Source organism: Mycteria americana, chromosome 4, assembly GCF_035582795.1.
Source record: "Mycteria americana isolate JAX WOST 10 ecotype Jacksonville Zoo and Gardens chromosome 4, USCA_MyAme_1.0, whole genome shotgun sequence".
Lineage (NCBI taxonomy): Eukaryota > Metazoa > Chordata > Aves > Ciconiiformes > Ciconiidae > Mycteria > Mycteria americana.
Genome location: NC_134368.1, coordinates 36,814,667 through 36,826,748, shown reverse-complemented (window position 1 = coordinate 36,826,748; position 12,082 = coordinate 36,814,667). Strand labels below are relative to the sequence as shown.

At 42.2% G+C, this 12,082-nt stretch overlaps 1 protein-coding gene across 4 annotated transcripts in view; it reads left to right on the top strand.

Moving 5' to 3' along the window:
- The window catches only part of FAM149A (family with sequence similarity 149 member A), a 38,757-nt gene that overhangs the window by 8,562 nt on the left and 18,113 nt on the right, over positions 1–12,082 (top strand). For 2 of the 4 annotated variants that reach the window (XM_075500192.1, XM_075500191.1), the window contains exons 1-2: positions 8,392–8,543; positions 11,053–11,163. In XM_075500192.1, the coding sequence (XP_075356307.1) occupies positions 8,476–8,543; positions 11,053–11,163 (179 nt within the window). In that variant the 5' untranslated portion in view covers positions 8,392–8,475. Of the gene's footprint in view, positions 1–8,391; positions 8,544–11,052; positions 11,164–12,082 lie in introns of those variants that run through there. The other 2 variants (XM_075500194.1, XM_075500193.1) reach the window with 2 other exon arrangements.

Below are 12,082 nucleotides of genomic sequence, written 5' to 3'. Positions count from 1 at the left end.
AAAAAATACATATAATACTCAGCAAGCTCATGCCATCTTAAAGGCTTTATAATTTTGAAATACATTAAAAATTTGTAGAAGAATAAATTTACTATATAGTAAATTTACTACATATAGTTTAAAGAACTGAGCCTAGCTTTAAAATCAGAACAGTTTATTGTTACTCTGTCTTGTAAAGATAGGTAAGCAGAACTCAACACAGATCATGGTTGCAAAAGCCTTAAATCTATTTCAGGATTCAATATGAAAATGCCTAATATTAGGCATTGCACTGAAGTCTGTGTAGTACAAATATCCACCTAAGATGCTGTGCTGTATGTACAGGGTATTATTCTTAGAATCATAGAATATCTCAAGTTGGAAGGGACCCATAAGGATCATCAAGTCCAACTCCCTGCTCCTCGCAGGACTACTGAAAATTAAATCATATGACTAAGAAGATCGTCCAGATGGTCCTTGAACTCTGATAGGCTTGCTGCCATGACCACTTCCCTGGGGAGCCTGTTCCACCAACCTGTGACTGACCACCCTCTCAGTGAAGAACCTTTTCCTAATGTATGATCTGAACTTCCCCTGACACAGCTTCATACCATTTCCACGTGTCCTGTCACTCGTCACCAGAGAGAGGAGATCAGCACTTCCCCCTCCACTGCCTGCCTTGAGGAAACTGTAGACTGTGCTGAGGTCACCCCTCAGCCTTCTCTTCTCCAAGCTGAACAAACCAAGTGACTTCAGCTGCTCCTCCTAAGTGTTGCCCTCAAGCCCTTTCACCATCTTGGTCGCCCTCCTCTGGACACACTCTGATAGTTTGATGTCCTTCTTATATTGGGGCACACAAAACTGCACACAGCACTTGAGGTGGGGCTTCACCAGTGCAGCGTAGTGTCTTATTTGTGTATTAAAAATTATGGCCTATTTTTCCCTTATTACACCTCTTTAGAAGTAGCCCTGAAGATGCAGGGGGATACTATATGTGCACTGTTATAGGTGTGGTCAGTAGTTTAAAAGAAAGTTATGTTCACTTATTTTTGATTTTTCTTCCCTCCAGATGCAATATCAAGTGGAGAACTTAACCCTAAGGAGAAGCAGATCTTGGTAAAAGAGGTGCTTTTGAGTGGTGGTTCTGAGCTGAGGTGGGATCTTCTGCTGGCCAAGATTTTTTTTTTTTCCTCTAGCCATTATGCAATTGCTGCCCAAAACTGAGATACAAGATCAAATCATAGCCTTCTTGGAGGCCATTTGCCTACCTACACTATAGTCATTGCCGTGTTATCATGATATAATGAGGATGTATATTCATCAGCTGTGTTGCACTGATGAGCAATGACATTCCTTTGGCAAAGTCTTTCAAGCTTACCTCCTCTCTGGAGCTGAAGGCAGTGTGTTCTAAAGCTATCTTCTTTTAGAACTAAGTGTGGCTTTTATGATTATTTAGGAAAAGATTTTTAGCTACATATGAAGAACTTTACATTGTGGCAAATTATGTTAATTTGCTCAGATCAGAAAGATTGTTACCTGAAAACTCACTAAAAGCTCAACTGTATGAACACTCCCAGGGTAGTCTAATCATCAAAGCATCAGTAACCCATATATAGATTAAAAGATATTAAGTGCCAGTTCTGAAAAAGGAAGGGCCCTGTAGAAAAACTCTGATAAAGGTTCTTATTTTCAAGCTTCAGATGAAGTCAATACTTCCTTGAAAAATGAGCAAGCTGACTGAAAGCACTGAAATGCTTGTGACAATGCTCATTAATAGATAAGAGAGCAAAATGAAAATAATCTCTGGGTCTGGAGTGACGCTCATCAACAAAGATGTATGCTATCATTTTTTGGGGGTGTATCTTTGCTGGTTGTCAAGTCTGCTACGCAGCCTCTGGCATGTTCAGTAATGATTGTGATAAAGATGATGTGTTCTGGAAGCTTAGAAGGTAAATATTTGCTATACCTCATTCCACGGCATATTTTTTTTCCCCCTCATTGAGCCATGTCATTTGTAAGCAAACGGGCAAAACGGGTATTATAGCTGTCTTAAAATAATTTTCTGCCAAAGGCTAGATCAAAGATCTATTAAATTTCTCATGATTCTGCTTCATTTGCTGTGTACCTACTGGGGTTGCCTCAGCTAAACTATTCCAGAGGTGACTTTTCAAGATATGCCACAATTGTCTTAACTTTGAGAAAGCTGAAGAATTAGGGATTGTAAGCAGGAACAGGCATTGTTGTCATCTACCTTGGTTTCCTTTGTATTGCTGCAATGAGTAATTAAAAGCTGAGCCAAACCGAGTGCTTTCAGCAGTTGTAAAAGTCACTGGATCTGTCTCGTAAAAGGTCCGGACTGCTGAAGGAAGATTCGGTGCTGTTGTATTAACCACATGTGAGTATGCTCAGCCCTGAGCACTGTTGCTACAGCACAGACTTCAGATACACCTCCTCTAGCATCTGCCAACGATGTTATGTACTATCTGACATACTTGGCAGTTTGTGGTCACTGAAGTTGTTACAAGAGGCTGAAAATGCTCTTACGTTCTTAGAGGTCCTCTGAGTCTGTTTGGAAAAAAAGTAAACAAACACCTGTCTTGTCAAGCAATACAGGGAGAGTGTACCACAGTTGACCGCAACCAAGTTGGACAGATGACCGCCTCACCTAGAGGGAAGAGGGTGTGTGTATTTCCTATGAGCTTTGTACTTTCTGTGGTATAAATGTTCAACTATAATGCTGCATTGCATGCCTGGAATATTTTTCATCATTGATGCAGAAAGCAGCTGGGGGACACGTAGAAGGGCCTTTTTGTGCAGTGACGATAGCTCAGTGTTGTTTGTAATGAAGTTTGTATGTTCTGCTCTGTGAACAAGATCGTGACCAGAAGTGGTCTATTCACTTCCATGAAACTGCTCCTGAAAGGTGGGCACTGCATTGGCAGTAACCCTTTACAGAGGAATATTTAAGTGGGGTAGATTTGTGGAGTAACAACTTCTGTTCATTGTATCACTTCAAAGAAGAATAAGAAATAGGCTCCCATAGCGATAGTCCCAAACCAGTGTCAGAAAGGATGGTGTGATTTCAAAATCAATTCCTTCCCACAGATGTATACGTTTATGCTTAAGAGAGCTTATATTTTTATTTTTTAATAGTCTCATATCGAAGTTTTCTATAAATCTGTCATACAAATAATAGTTGTCTCTTGGTTTTACAAACTAAGTGTGGGATAGAACAACCAGCAGAAAGTGAGAAAATGAACGAAATGAATAATGTATGATGAATTATGAGAGTATGATGTATTTAGTATATTTACATTTGTTACAAATCATGCTTCCAAAATAGAAAAGAATATGTAAAGAAGATGGGAGATCTAAGAAAATGAATTCTCTTAGGCAACAAGGCAGCAGCTTTATTAGAGATTAGGATATTATATATTGTTGGCAATGGAGCAATGTGTAATAAGTATTTTTATCAGAGGCTGTGGCTACAAAATAGACTTTTACTCATCTGTTAGAGAGGTCTCGTGCATGTATCATAGATAGTAAAGTTAGTATTTTTCTCTGTTCATTGACTTTTCTAAACTCCTCTGGTTGAATGCCTTTTGGCATCTCCTTTTATAACACTCTCCAGTTCCAAATTAGGGTGGCGGAAGTAGTAGTAGTAATAATAATAATATACTCCTTCTCAATTAATTATCCATAAAATTATCATTGCCTTGTTGGGAAGGGAGGAAGAAAGGGCTTGGTTTAGTGTAATGCAGTTGCTATTGTGTTTTTTCCTATTAAGATTTTTTTGTATAACTTGGTGGTAGGGTGTGAGGGGTGACCCGTGACTATTTCTTGCAGTTGCAATGACAAACAAGCCTTCCAAAAAGCAAAAAGGTTACACAAAATCTAACTCTTGGTCTCAGTACTTACATTGAGCGAATGTAGGAAAAGGCAGGAGATGAGCTTAAGTGTGGATAAACGAAAAGAATGTATTTAGGGGAATAATAATCAAAACCTACCTTACATAATGCTGACCTCAAAACTAGCAGTTATGACTCAGGAATGAGATCTTGGCAGTGTCTTTGATAGTTCTGTGAATGATTGCCTCTGTGTACAGTGGTATCCAGAAAAAGCAATAAAATCTTGTCCCTCACCAGGCACAGAGTGGAAAGCACCATTTCACTGCAGCGTACTACATCTTGTGGGCTGCGTGCAGTTCTGGTTTCACATCTAAAGACAGGCAGCTGGGATGTGTTGGGGAGGAATAACTACCTGCCTTCAGAAGAGAGATTATGAAGTCAAACTCGCCAGTTTTGAGAGGAGAAGGCTCAGGATGTGGTTGCTACAGATGTGATGCTTACAGAACTGTGGATGTAGTGTGATGGACAACCAGGACGAGAACCTGTTACTCATGAGATGCTGCAATACTAGAATTTGAGGGCATGCATGGAAAGCTAGTAGATTAGTCAGATCAATTTAGGAGAAAAGATACACTTTGGGGGGAGGGGGGTTGTTTGTTGGTTGGTTGGTTTGGTTTTTTACAGAATGGGCAGTAATTTCTGGAATTTGTTGCAACAGGATGTTGTAGAGGCAAAGAGTATCAGCAGATTCAGAAACGTTTTCAGGAGAATGATGGACAAGAAGTCCTAAAAGGATGTGAAAGGACTGGGCAGGGATGTACTTTTTTAACATCTGTTAACCCATGATAGTGTATACTGCTGGAGAAGGATGATGGCCAGATTTATATGCTTTCCTTAAATAGTATGTCCTGCTGCTGCTGTCACACCAAATATTGGAGTAAATGGAGTATCGTTTTGATCCAGTAGGACATTTCTTATGCTCTTGCATTACTTGGGTAACTATTACAGCTAGTAGTGACCAAAATAAAGAGTTTTATATGTGCATTTGAGTTCATAGAGGGGGTGGAAGGAGCTCCCAAGGCTAAAACCTATGTTTCAAGGCCAAAATTTGTAAAACATGAGGTAAACCTGTGCAAAACATGAGATGTTTTACGTCCTCTTCTTTTTAGAGGGGAGACATGAGGTCAGTTGCATGCAACACTTGAAGGATGCCCCACTGCAGGGCTTGTGGGGCAGAAAGGGGAGGGCTTTCAAAGTCTGTTGTCTATTTCCATTTCAACTTTTCTTCCTGACTTTGGAGGACACCTTTCTATCTAGCATTTCTGATTTTCATCCTTTTTAATTATGTTTCAAATTAGCTGTGAAAATAACCTGCTACCGTTGACATCATACATCCTATCCCCCTGCAGAACTCTGACCTCACGTACCACCTTCCAGCTCTTTGTCTTTAAAACCACATGCAAAGTAATGGTGTGTGCATCTTATGTTAGGTCTCTTCCTTCATATCCTCATCTTCCTTTTTTTTTTCAATTAGGCTCAAAACATTTCTCCCTCCATATTCATAATTTCTCTTGCATTTGTGTTCTCCTAAGCCTGGAACTTATCTTTTAAATTTCTGTTATGCCTTCATATCAAGCCCTTCATGTGTGATGGGACATGTTTTTCCTGACTTATAATGGGAAAGGAAACCTAAAGTTCTAATTTTTTTTTTTTAATGTAAGCTTTTTGTCCCTACAGACTCACTTTTTCTTCTTGTTTAGTCTATTTTTCCTTGTATCTGATGCCCCCTTCTTTTCTTCTTAATGTAGACCCAAGGTCTCTCTTACCTCTGTATAGCATTCTGAGGTTGATGGTGTAAACGCTTCTGGAGCACAATTTGACCTTTAAATGCAACTGTGAAACTTCTGTGCTTAGCTGGCTTATTATATTTATCCCTTTTTGATCTATGTAACTATACAAATTTTGTGTGTTGCTTCAGGAAAGAGGGGAGAAAAATCAAATGTTTCTTGCATGTCTTGCAATGAATATATAAATGTAAGATGGACCAAATTGAAGACTGTTTTATTGCCCGTGAGGCTCTACCCTCGCCATGCCCCTCTACAATAAACAAATACAAAACAAAGATCTTAACATTTGACTGAAGACACAAGCTGCTTCATTTACTCAGGCCTTCTCTCTTACTGTTTTGTGTTCTTACTTTGCTCTATTTCAGCCAAGTTGTTTTTTCACATCATTCAAACTCGCGAGCAGCCTTGTATTTTCCTTTGTTTTGACACGGTTTTATTTGAGACTATTATTTTCTCTCCTGTAAGGAAATGTAGTGACTTAGAGCAGTCTGAAATAAACAGCAAGCCCAACAGTTTGATTGAGGTTAATTCAGCCTAGTATAGCATTATTTTTGTGCATTGGCTCTGTGCTGTGAATGTTGTTTTTAGAGGAAACAAATTACATGCAGTAGAACCAGTTTAAACACACTTCATGGTTATGTTTTGTGCCTATTTATTAATAAACTGTTATTGGAAATGGCTGTCCCACAAGCTTTGGGGATGTAGGGAAAAGATCACAGGGTTTCTTTCTTCCTTTTGCTTTCAGTTGTCTGTGCTGTGGATGTGCTTCTTTTCACTTTTTCGGCTAGAAAAGGCCATCCTACTGCTGTGTTTGTGCTAACGTGTTCCCCTTCTGATACCTTTTGTCGAGCTGAAGTAACAGCCAGTGCTGCCTTCAGTGTTTTGTGCTTCGGGAGGTAACACAAAACTGGAGTGCTGCTGCTGTGGAAATGCCTTTTTTTTTTTTTTTTTTTTTTTTAATGTTTTGAAGTGTAAGTTGTAAAGCATATTGAAGGGGGAGGAAGCTGAGGTGACCACAGCAGTCAGCAGGGGCACAGCCAATGGCTGTGGATGTCGGTCTTCCTTGTGGTACTGATTTTGTAGGATAATTAGTCATGTAACGTCCATACTCGTTACCCTCGACACAAGGATTAAAAAAATAAGTGATTGATAACTTTCTATCTGCATTTTTGCTTGCCATCCTCTGCTACTTGCATTGTGAACAAGAATACGCGTTGTCCCTGGACTGATAGTGTAAATCTCTGCTGCAAAGCTTGCCTGCTTGGGCTTTATGTAGGGCTGCGTGGTCTTGGCCCTTTGTTAGGCACTGTGTTGCCTTTCTTCTAATTTGTTCTAGCAGATTAGAAAATAGAAAAAAGATAGGAAAATACTCTTAAAGACTATTTTTGTACGTGTGTGGGTAGGTCTTTAGGACAGAAGTGACCAAAAGCTAGATGATAGCAAAATCCCTTTAAAGCCTGCATAGCATTACAGCATTCAGTTCCTTTAGCTCAGAACAGGGTTTCAGGATACACAGTTTGAAGTAAGATATGGGAAATCTTCAGAAGGTTTCAGAGAAATAATTTGCTTCATGTTCTAAATATACTTGGAAGAGTAGTTGTAGTTCTTGGGAGATTTACAGTGTTCTGTTTGTAAAAGTTGCATTCCACGAACATATATATGTGCAGTGATTTAGAGTTAAAATTGTGTTTTCTTAGCCTGGGCATAGCTTGCTATTCTACATCTTCAAGCTGCTTGTTGGGTATGGGTAGCTTGACAAAGAATTATGCTTTTTTCTGTGTGTGTTTGAGATTTCAGACAAACCTACTCTTACAGAAGAATGATGGCTAAAGACAAGGAGAGTTGTTACAACACATGTAAAAGTAAAATCTTTCTTAGTGTTTTACTGGATCAGAAGAATGTGGAACTTTTTTTTAGAGCTATGTTTGGCAAGAATTCTTTAAATATTGGAGGAAAAATGCATAGTTGTTTTCCATACACCTTTCTTACCATGTAGTATTTTTTTTTGGCTATGAAACTTTAAATATCATATGAATGCTGCTGGTTGTTTTCCTGTAGCAAGAGGTTTCATGCACCATACTTTTTCAGTCTTAATTTTCAGCATTTTTAATGTTGCCTTTCTTCTTCTTTTCTACTAAGAATACTTATTTTCTTCTTGCTTATGAGCAGATGTACTTCCTCCTCTGAGAGGCTTTTGGCAAAATACGTAGACACCAGAATTTGTATCCTGGAGCTAGAGATGAATGGTCTAGTGTAAATCTGCAGCTGACAGCCTATACTCTGCCCTGTCACCCGTGCTCCGGGAGATGGGTGATTTGCGCAGGGATAGTTTGGAGGAGAACTCAATTAATTAACACGGAAAACTCTTAATCAGTTGTCCAGCACCGCATAACTTTTTTATCATCTATAAAGGCGAGGGAAACCCTCTCTGGGCAGAAGAGCCCTAAACGGGCCTTTTTTGGCTGTGTGTTCAGAGGCGAGAGGTGGGGGAGATGTGCACCCCTCCCCTTCAGGCTGAGGCTTAATTTTGCGGGCGCCCTTTTGGGTCGGGAGCCCTGGGGGGCCCCAGCCCTTGCCCCGGGGCGTGGGGGCACCGCTGCAGAGCCACCCGGGCACTGCCCGCCCGCGGGGCGATGTCAGGGCGGGGAAGGCGAGGCGCTGCGGGGCGGGCGCTGCCGGGCCGCCGCCTCCTCCTCCTCCACCTCCTCCTCCTCCTCCTCGCCGCCCTGCAGCGGCCGGGGGCGGTGCGAGGGGCCGCCCGGGGTCCCCCGCCGCGCCGCCCCCGTCCCCCCGCGCCCCCCATGCGCAGGGCGCGGGGCGCCGGCCCGCCGGGCGGCTGCTGCAGCGGCCGGGGGCTCCTCGTCGTGGGGTGAGTGTGGGCGGCCGGGCCGGGGGGCTGCGCCCCGGCTCCTGCGTGGCTGCGGGGGGCTGCGGTCTGCCGCAGGGAGGCGGCCGGGGCCGGCTTGCTAACCCTCCCGGGGCGGCTGAAGCGCTGGCGGGGGCGGGCGGACGGCGTTCTTATTTTGTACCGTCATCATTTAGTGCCTGCAATTGCAGAGGCTTCGGTTAGGGCTGGAGAGCCGTCGGGAGCTGGCTGCTGCAGTCCCCGGTGCTGGCTTGCCGGCGCCGGGGAGGTGTGCGATGGATGTGCTGCCAGGGGTTTTCCCTTTCGTTTTATTTTAGTGCAATCGTTTCCTGGCTCATCTTCTAATGGCATGTGGTCCAAGGAGTCAGGAGGAGCAGTACCACTGCATGCGGTGAAACGCTGTGGCAGAAACACTTTTTTGCTCCATCTCGCATCACGTGTCATGCCATTAAGTATAATGCAAATGCTTTGTTGCGCACAGAAAGTCCGTGAAATTCTATTGGTGGTATTTCTGTTTTTTTCATGTTTGTAGGTTTAGGTTTCCTTCAAAGCCACAAAAAACCCCACCTGGGGTTCCTTGAGAAGTCAGAAAGCCTTATAGATACAGGAGATCCAATCACTGTAGTTAGCTTAGGTTGCCAAAAGTCTGTTGAGTAAATGAAGTGGCTGGAATACAAGAGGAAGGGGTTCTTGCACAGGCAAATAACTACAGTAGGAAACAGAGGGTAGCAGTAAATGGTTTCTTCCTCCAGTGATGTTTCACAGTGGTCTGTCCTGGGCAGATCAAGCTAGTTGACCAGAAAAAGGGGTGAGCAGTGAAGTGAGAAGGCTTGGTGGTGATATTAAGCTATGGAAAAATACTAAGGACAAGGGTCGGCTATGAAAAAAAATCGAGAAAGACCTTATAAGACTGTCTGGGGCAATAACATGGCAAATGCAATGGCAGAGAGGGATGTACGTGAACGGAAGGAACCAGCTTTCCGTGTAGAAGATGGGCTGTGAGCTCACTGTTACTGCCTAGGAGATAGATCTTGGTGTTATGAAAAAATGAAGTTTTCATGGGACTGGACTGTACCACTTTTTGTAGGGCCTCTTGGTTCTGATGGTGGTCAAAAGCAGATGGCTAGGGAAAAGGGAGGAAATGTAAAGAAAACACATAGAGATACTTTCCACTGCTGTTGTACCAGCCTCCAAGAATTTTCAATTCAGGGTCTTCCCTGATGAGAAGTTTAAACTTGTGGTAGATTTTTGGTGGTTTACTAGCCAAGGCATAGGATTAGGATGTGTGATGTGCACGTATCTTTGTAATCTGTGTAAAGGCAAGATAAATATCAGAAAGGATAGGAAGAAGGCAGAGCAATCCTAACTGTTGCAGGGCCAATCTACGGTTCTTGGCTAAAGCAATCAAGAAAATTCTTGAACTGTGAGCTGTTTCCTTACAGTTACTCATTCACAAATGTACTTTGATGCAGTCATGCTGCTATTCACGGTTATGACCTGAGGATTTTATGGCATGAAAATAGGAACTTCCACAGGTGACGTAATCTCTTGCTGTAAAAGTGTTTTTGAGGAACACTTTGACACATCTGTATATACTCTGAAGAGGTTGGCTTACATATTAATGACAGAACTTAGTGGGATTATGGAAGTGTATGTTTATAAACAGTTTCTGTTTTAAAAAAAAAGTCTCTTCATTAAAAGGTATTCTTTTAAGGCTAGCAATAAAAGTGCAGGCATTCCTCTGCCTTACTGTATCTTAATATTCATCCATGTGGTTTGTAAGAGATGGTTTTGAAGTTTGAGCATGTGTTCAGGTATTTGGAGAACCAAAAAAGACAAGTTCTAGCATTTCTTATGCTGGAAAGGCATAATACTAGAAAGTTTGTGGCTTGGTTTTTAAGATTGTGTTAAGGAGTCTTTGGTACTGAAAGAACTGATGCTTTGTGGCCTGTAAATGTATTGAGAATATGTCCATGTGTCCTGATGTACTAATATCTCGGTTCACTTAAAACATCCAAGTTGAGAGTTCATAGTTTTAGTAAAGACCACTGTTTGCTTGGCACCATATCTGTAACTTCTTTTTATGCAGAAAGACATCTGAGAAAATGGACTCTTATGTTAATGATTGAACAGAAACACATAGCTAAATAACGACTGTATGGACAATTACTGGTTTGTGCCTTTGCTCTGTTCCTGCAATAGTGACGTGCTGCTGCGTTTGTGTGTGCTTCGTGCAAATTTTAAAGTGCAAAATTGAAGGAGGGTGCCTATGGAGTAAAATAAGTCTCAAACTGAATGTACGTTTTTCTGAAAAATACTTGTGTAAATAAGGTAAATAAAAACTACTTAGAAACAAAAGGTAGTTTGTTTCAAGCAAATGTTTGTGTTGATGGATAGGATTGAAAAATTCAACAAAGTTGTTGTCATCTTTCTTTTTTTTTTTATTTTCTCCAGTGGAGGTGTGAGTTAAGCTTGTTTAATATTATGGAATGATGTGTTTCTGTGTTTATAGGAAGGGACTGTCCAGAGGTTCCACAAATCAGTGTCTTTCTGGAAAAAGTGGAGAGTCTCTTCCAGCAGTTTTTGAGAGAAATGTGCAGGAAGCCATCGACAATTATACTTGGTATGCATTCACTTTTGAAATAGTACTTCATTAACGGACTCTTGGCTTAAATACATATTTCAAGATTGGTATTCATTTTCACTAGTCATGCTTCCAGTCATTCTCATGGATGACAACTATTGCAGGATATAATGCAGGATATAAATTCATAGAATCATAGAATGCTGCATAGAATGGAAGGGACCTTTACAGGTCATCTAGTCCAACCCCCCTGCAAGAGCAGGGACATCTTCAACTAGATCAGGTTGCTCAGAGCCCCGTCCACCCTGACCTTGAATGTTTCCAGGGATGGGGCATCTACCACCTCTCTGGGCAACCTGGTCCACTACCTCACCACCCTCATTGTAAAAAAATTTCTTTCTTAAATCCAGTCTAAATCTGCCCTCCCTTAGTTTAAAACCATTTCTCCTTGTCCTGTCACAACAGGCCTTGCTAAAAAGTCTGTCCCTGTCTTTCCTATAGGCCCCCTTTAAGTACTGGGAGGCTGCTATAAGGTCTTCCCGCAGCCTTCTCTTCTCCAGGCTGAACAACCCCAACTCTCTCAGCCTGTCCTCGTAGGAGAGGTGTTCCATCCCTCTGATCATTTTCGTGGCCCTCCTCTGGACCCGCTCCAACAGGTCCACGTCTTTCCTGTGCGGAGGGCTCCAGAGCTGGATGCAGTACTCCAGGTGAGGTCTTACCAGAGCAGAGGGGCAGAATCACCTCCCTCGACCTGCTGGCCACGCTTCTTTTGATGCAGCCCAGGACATGGTTGGCCTTCTGGGCCACGAGCACACATTGTTGGCCCATGTCCAGCTTTTCATCCATCAGTACCCCCAAGTCCTTTTCCGCAGGGCTGCTCTCAATCACATCATCCCCCAGCCTGTATTGAAACCGAGGATTGCCCCGACCCAGGTGTAGGACCCTGCACTTGGCCTTG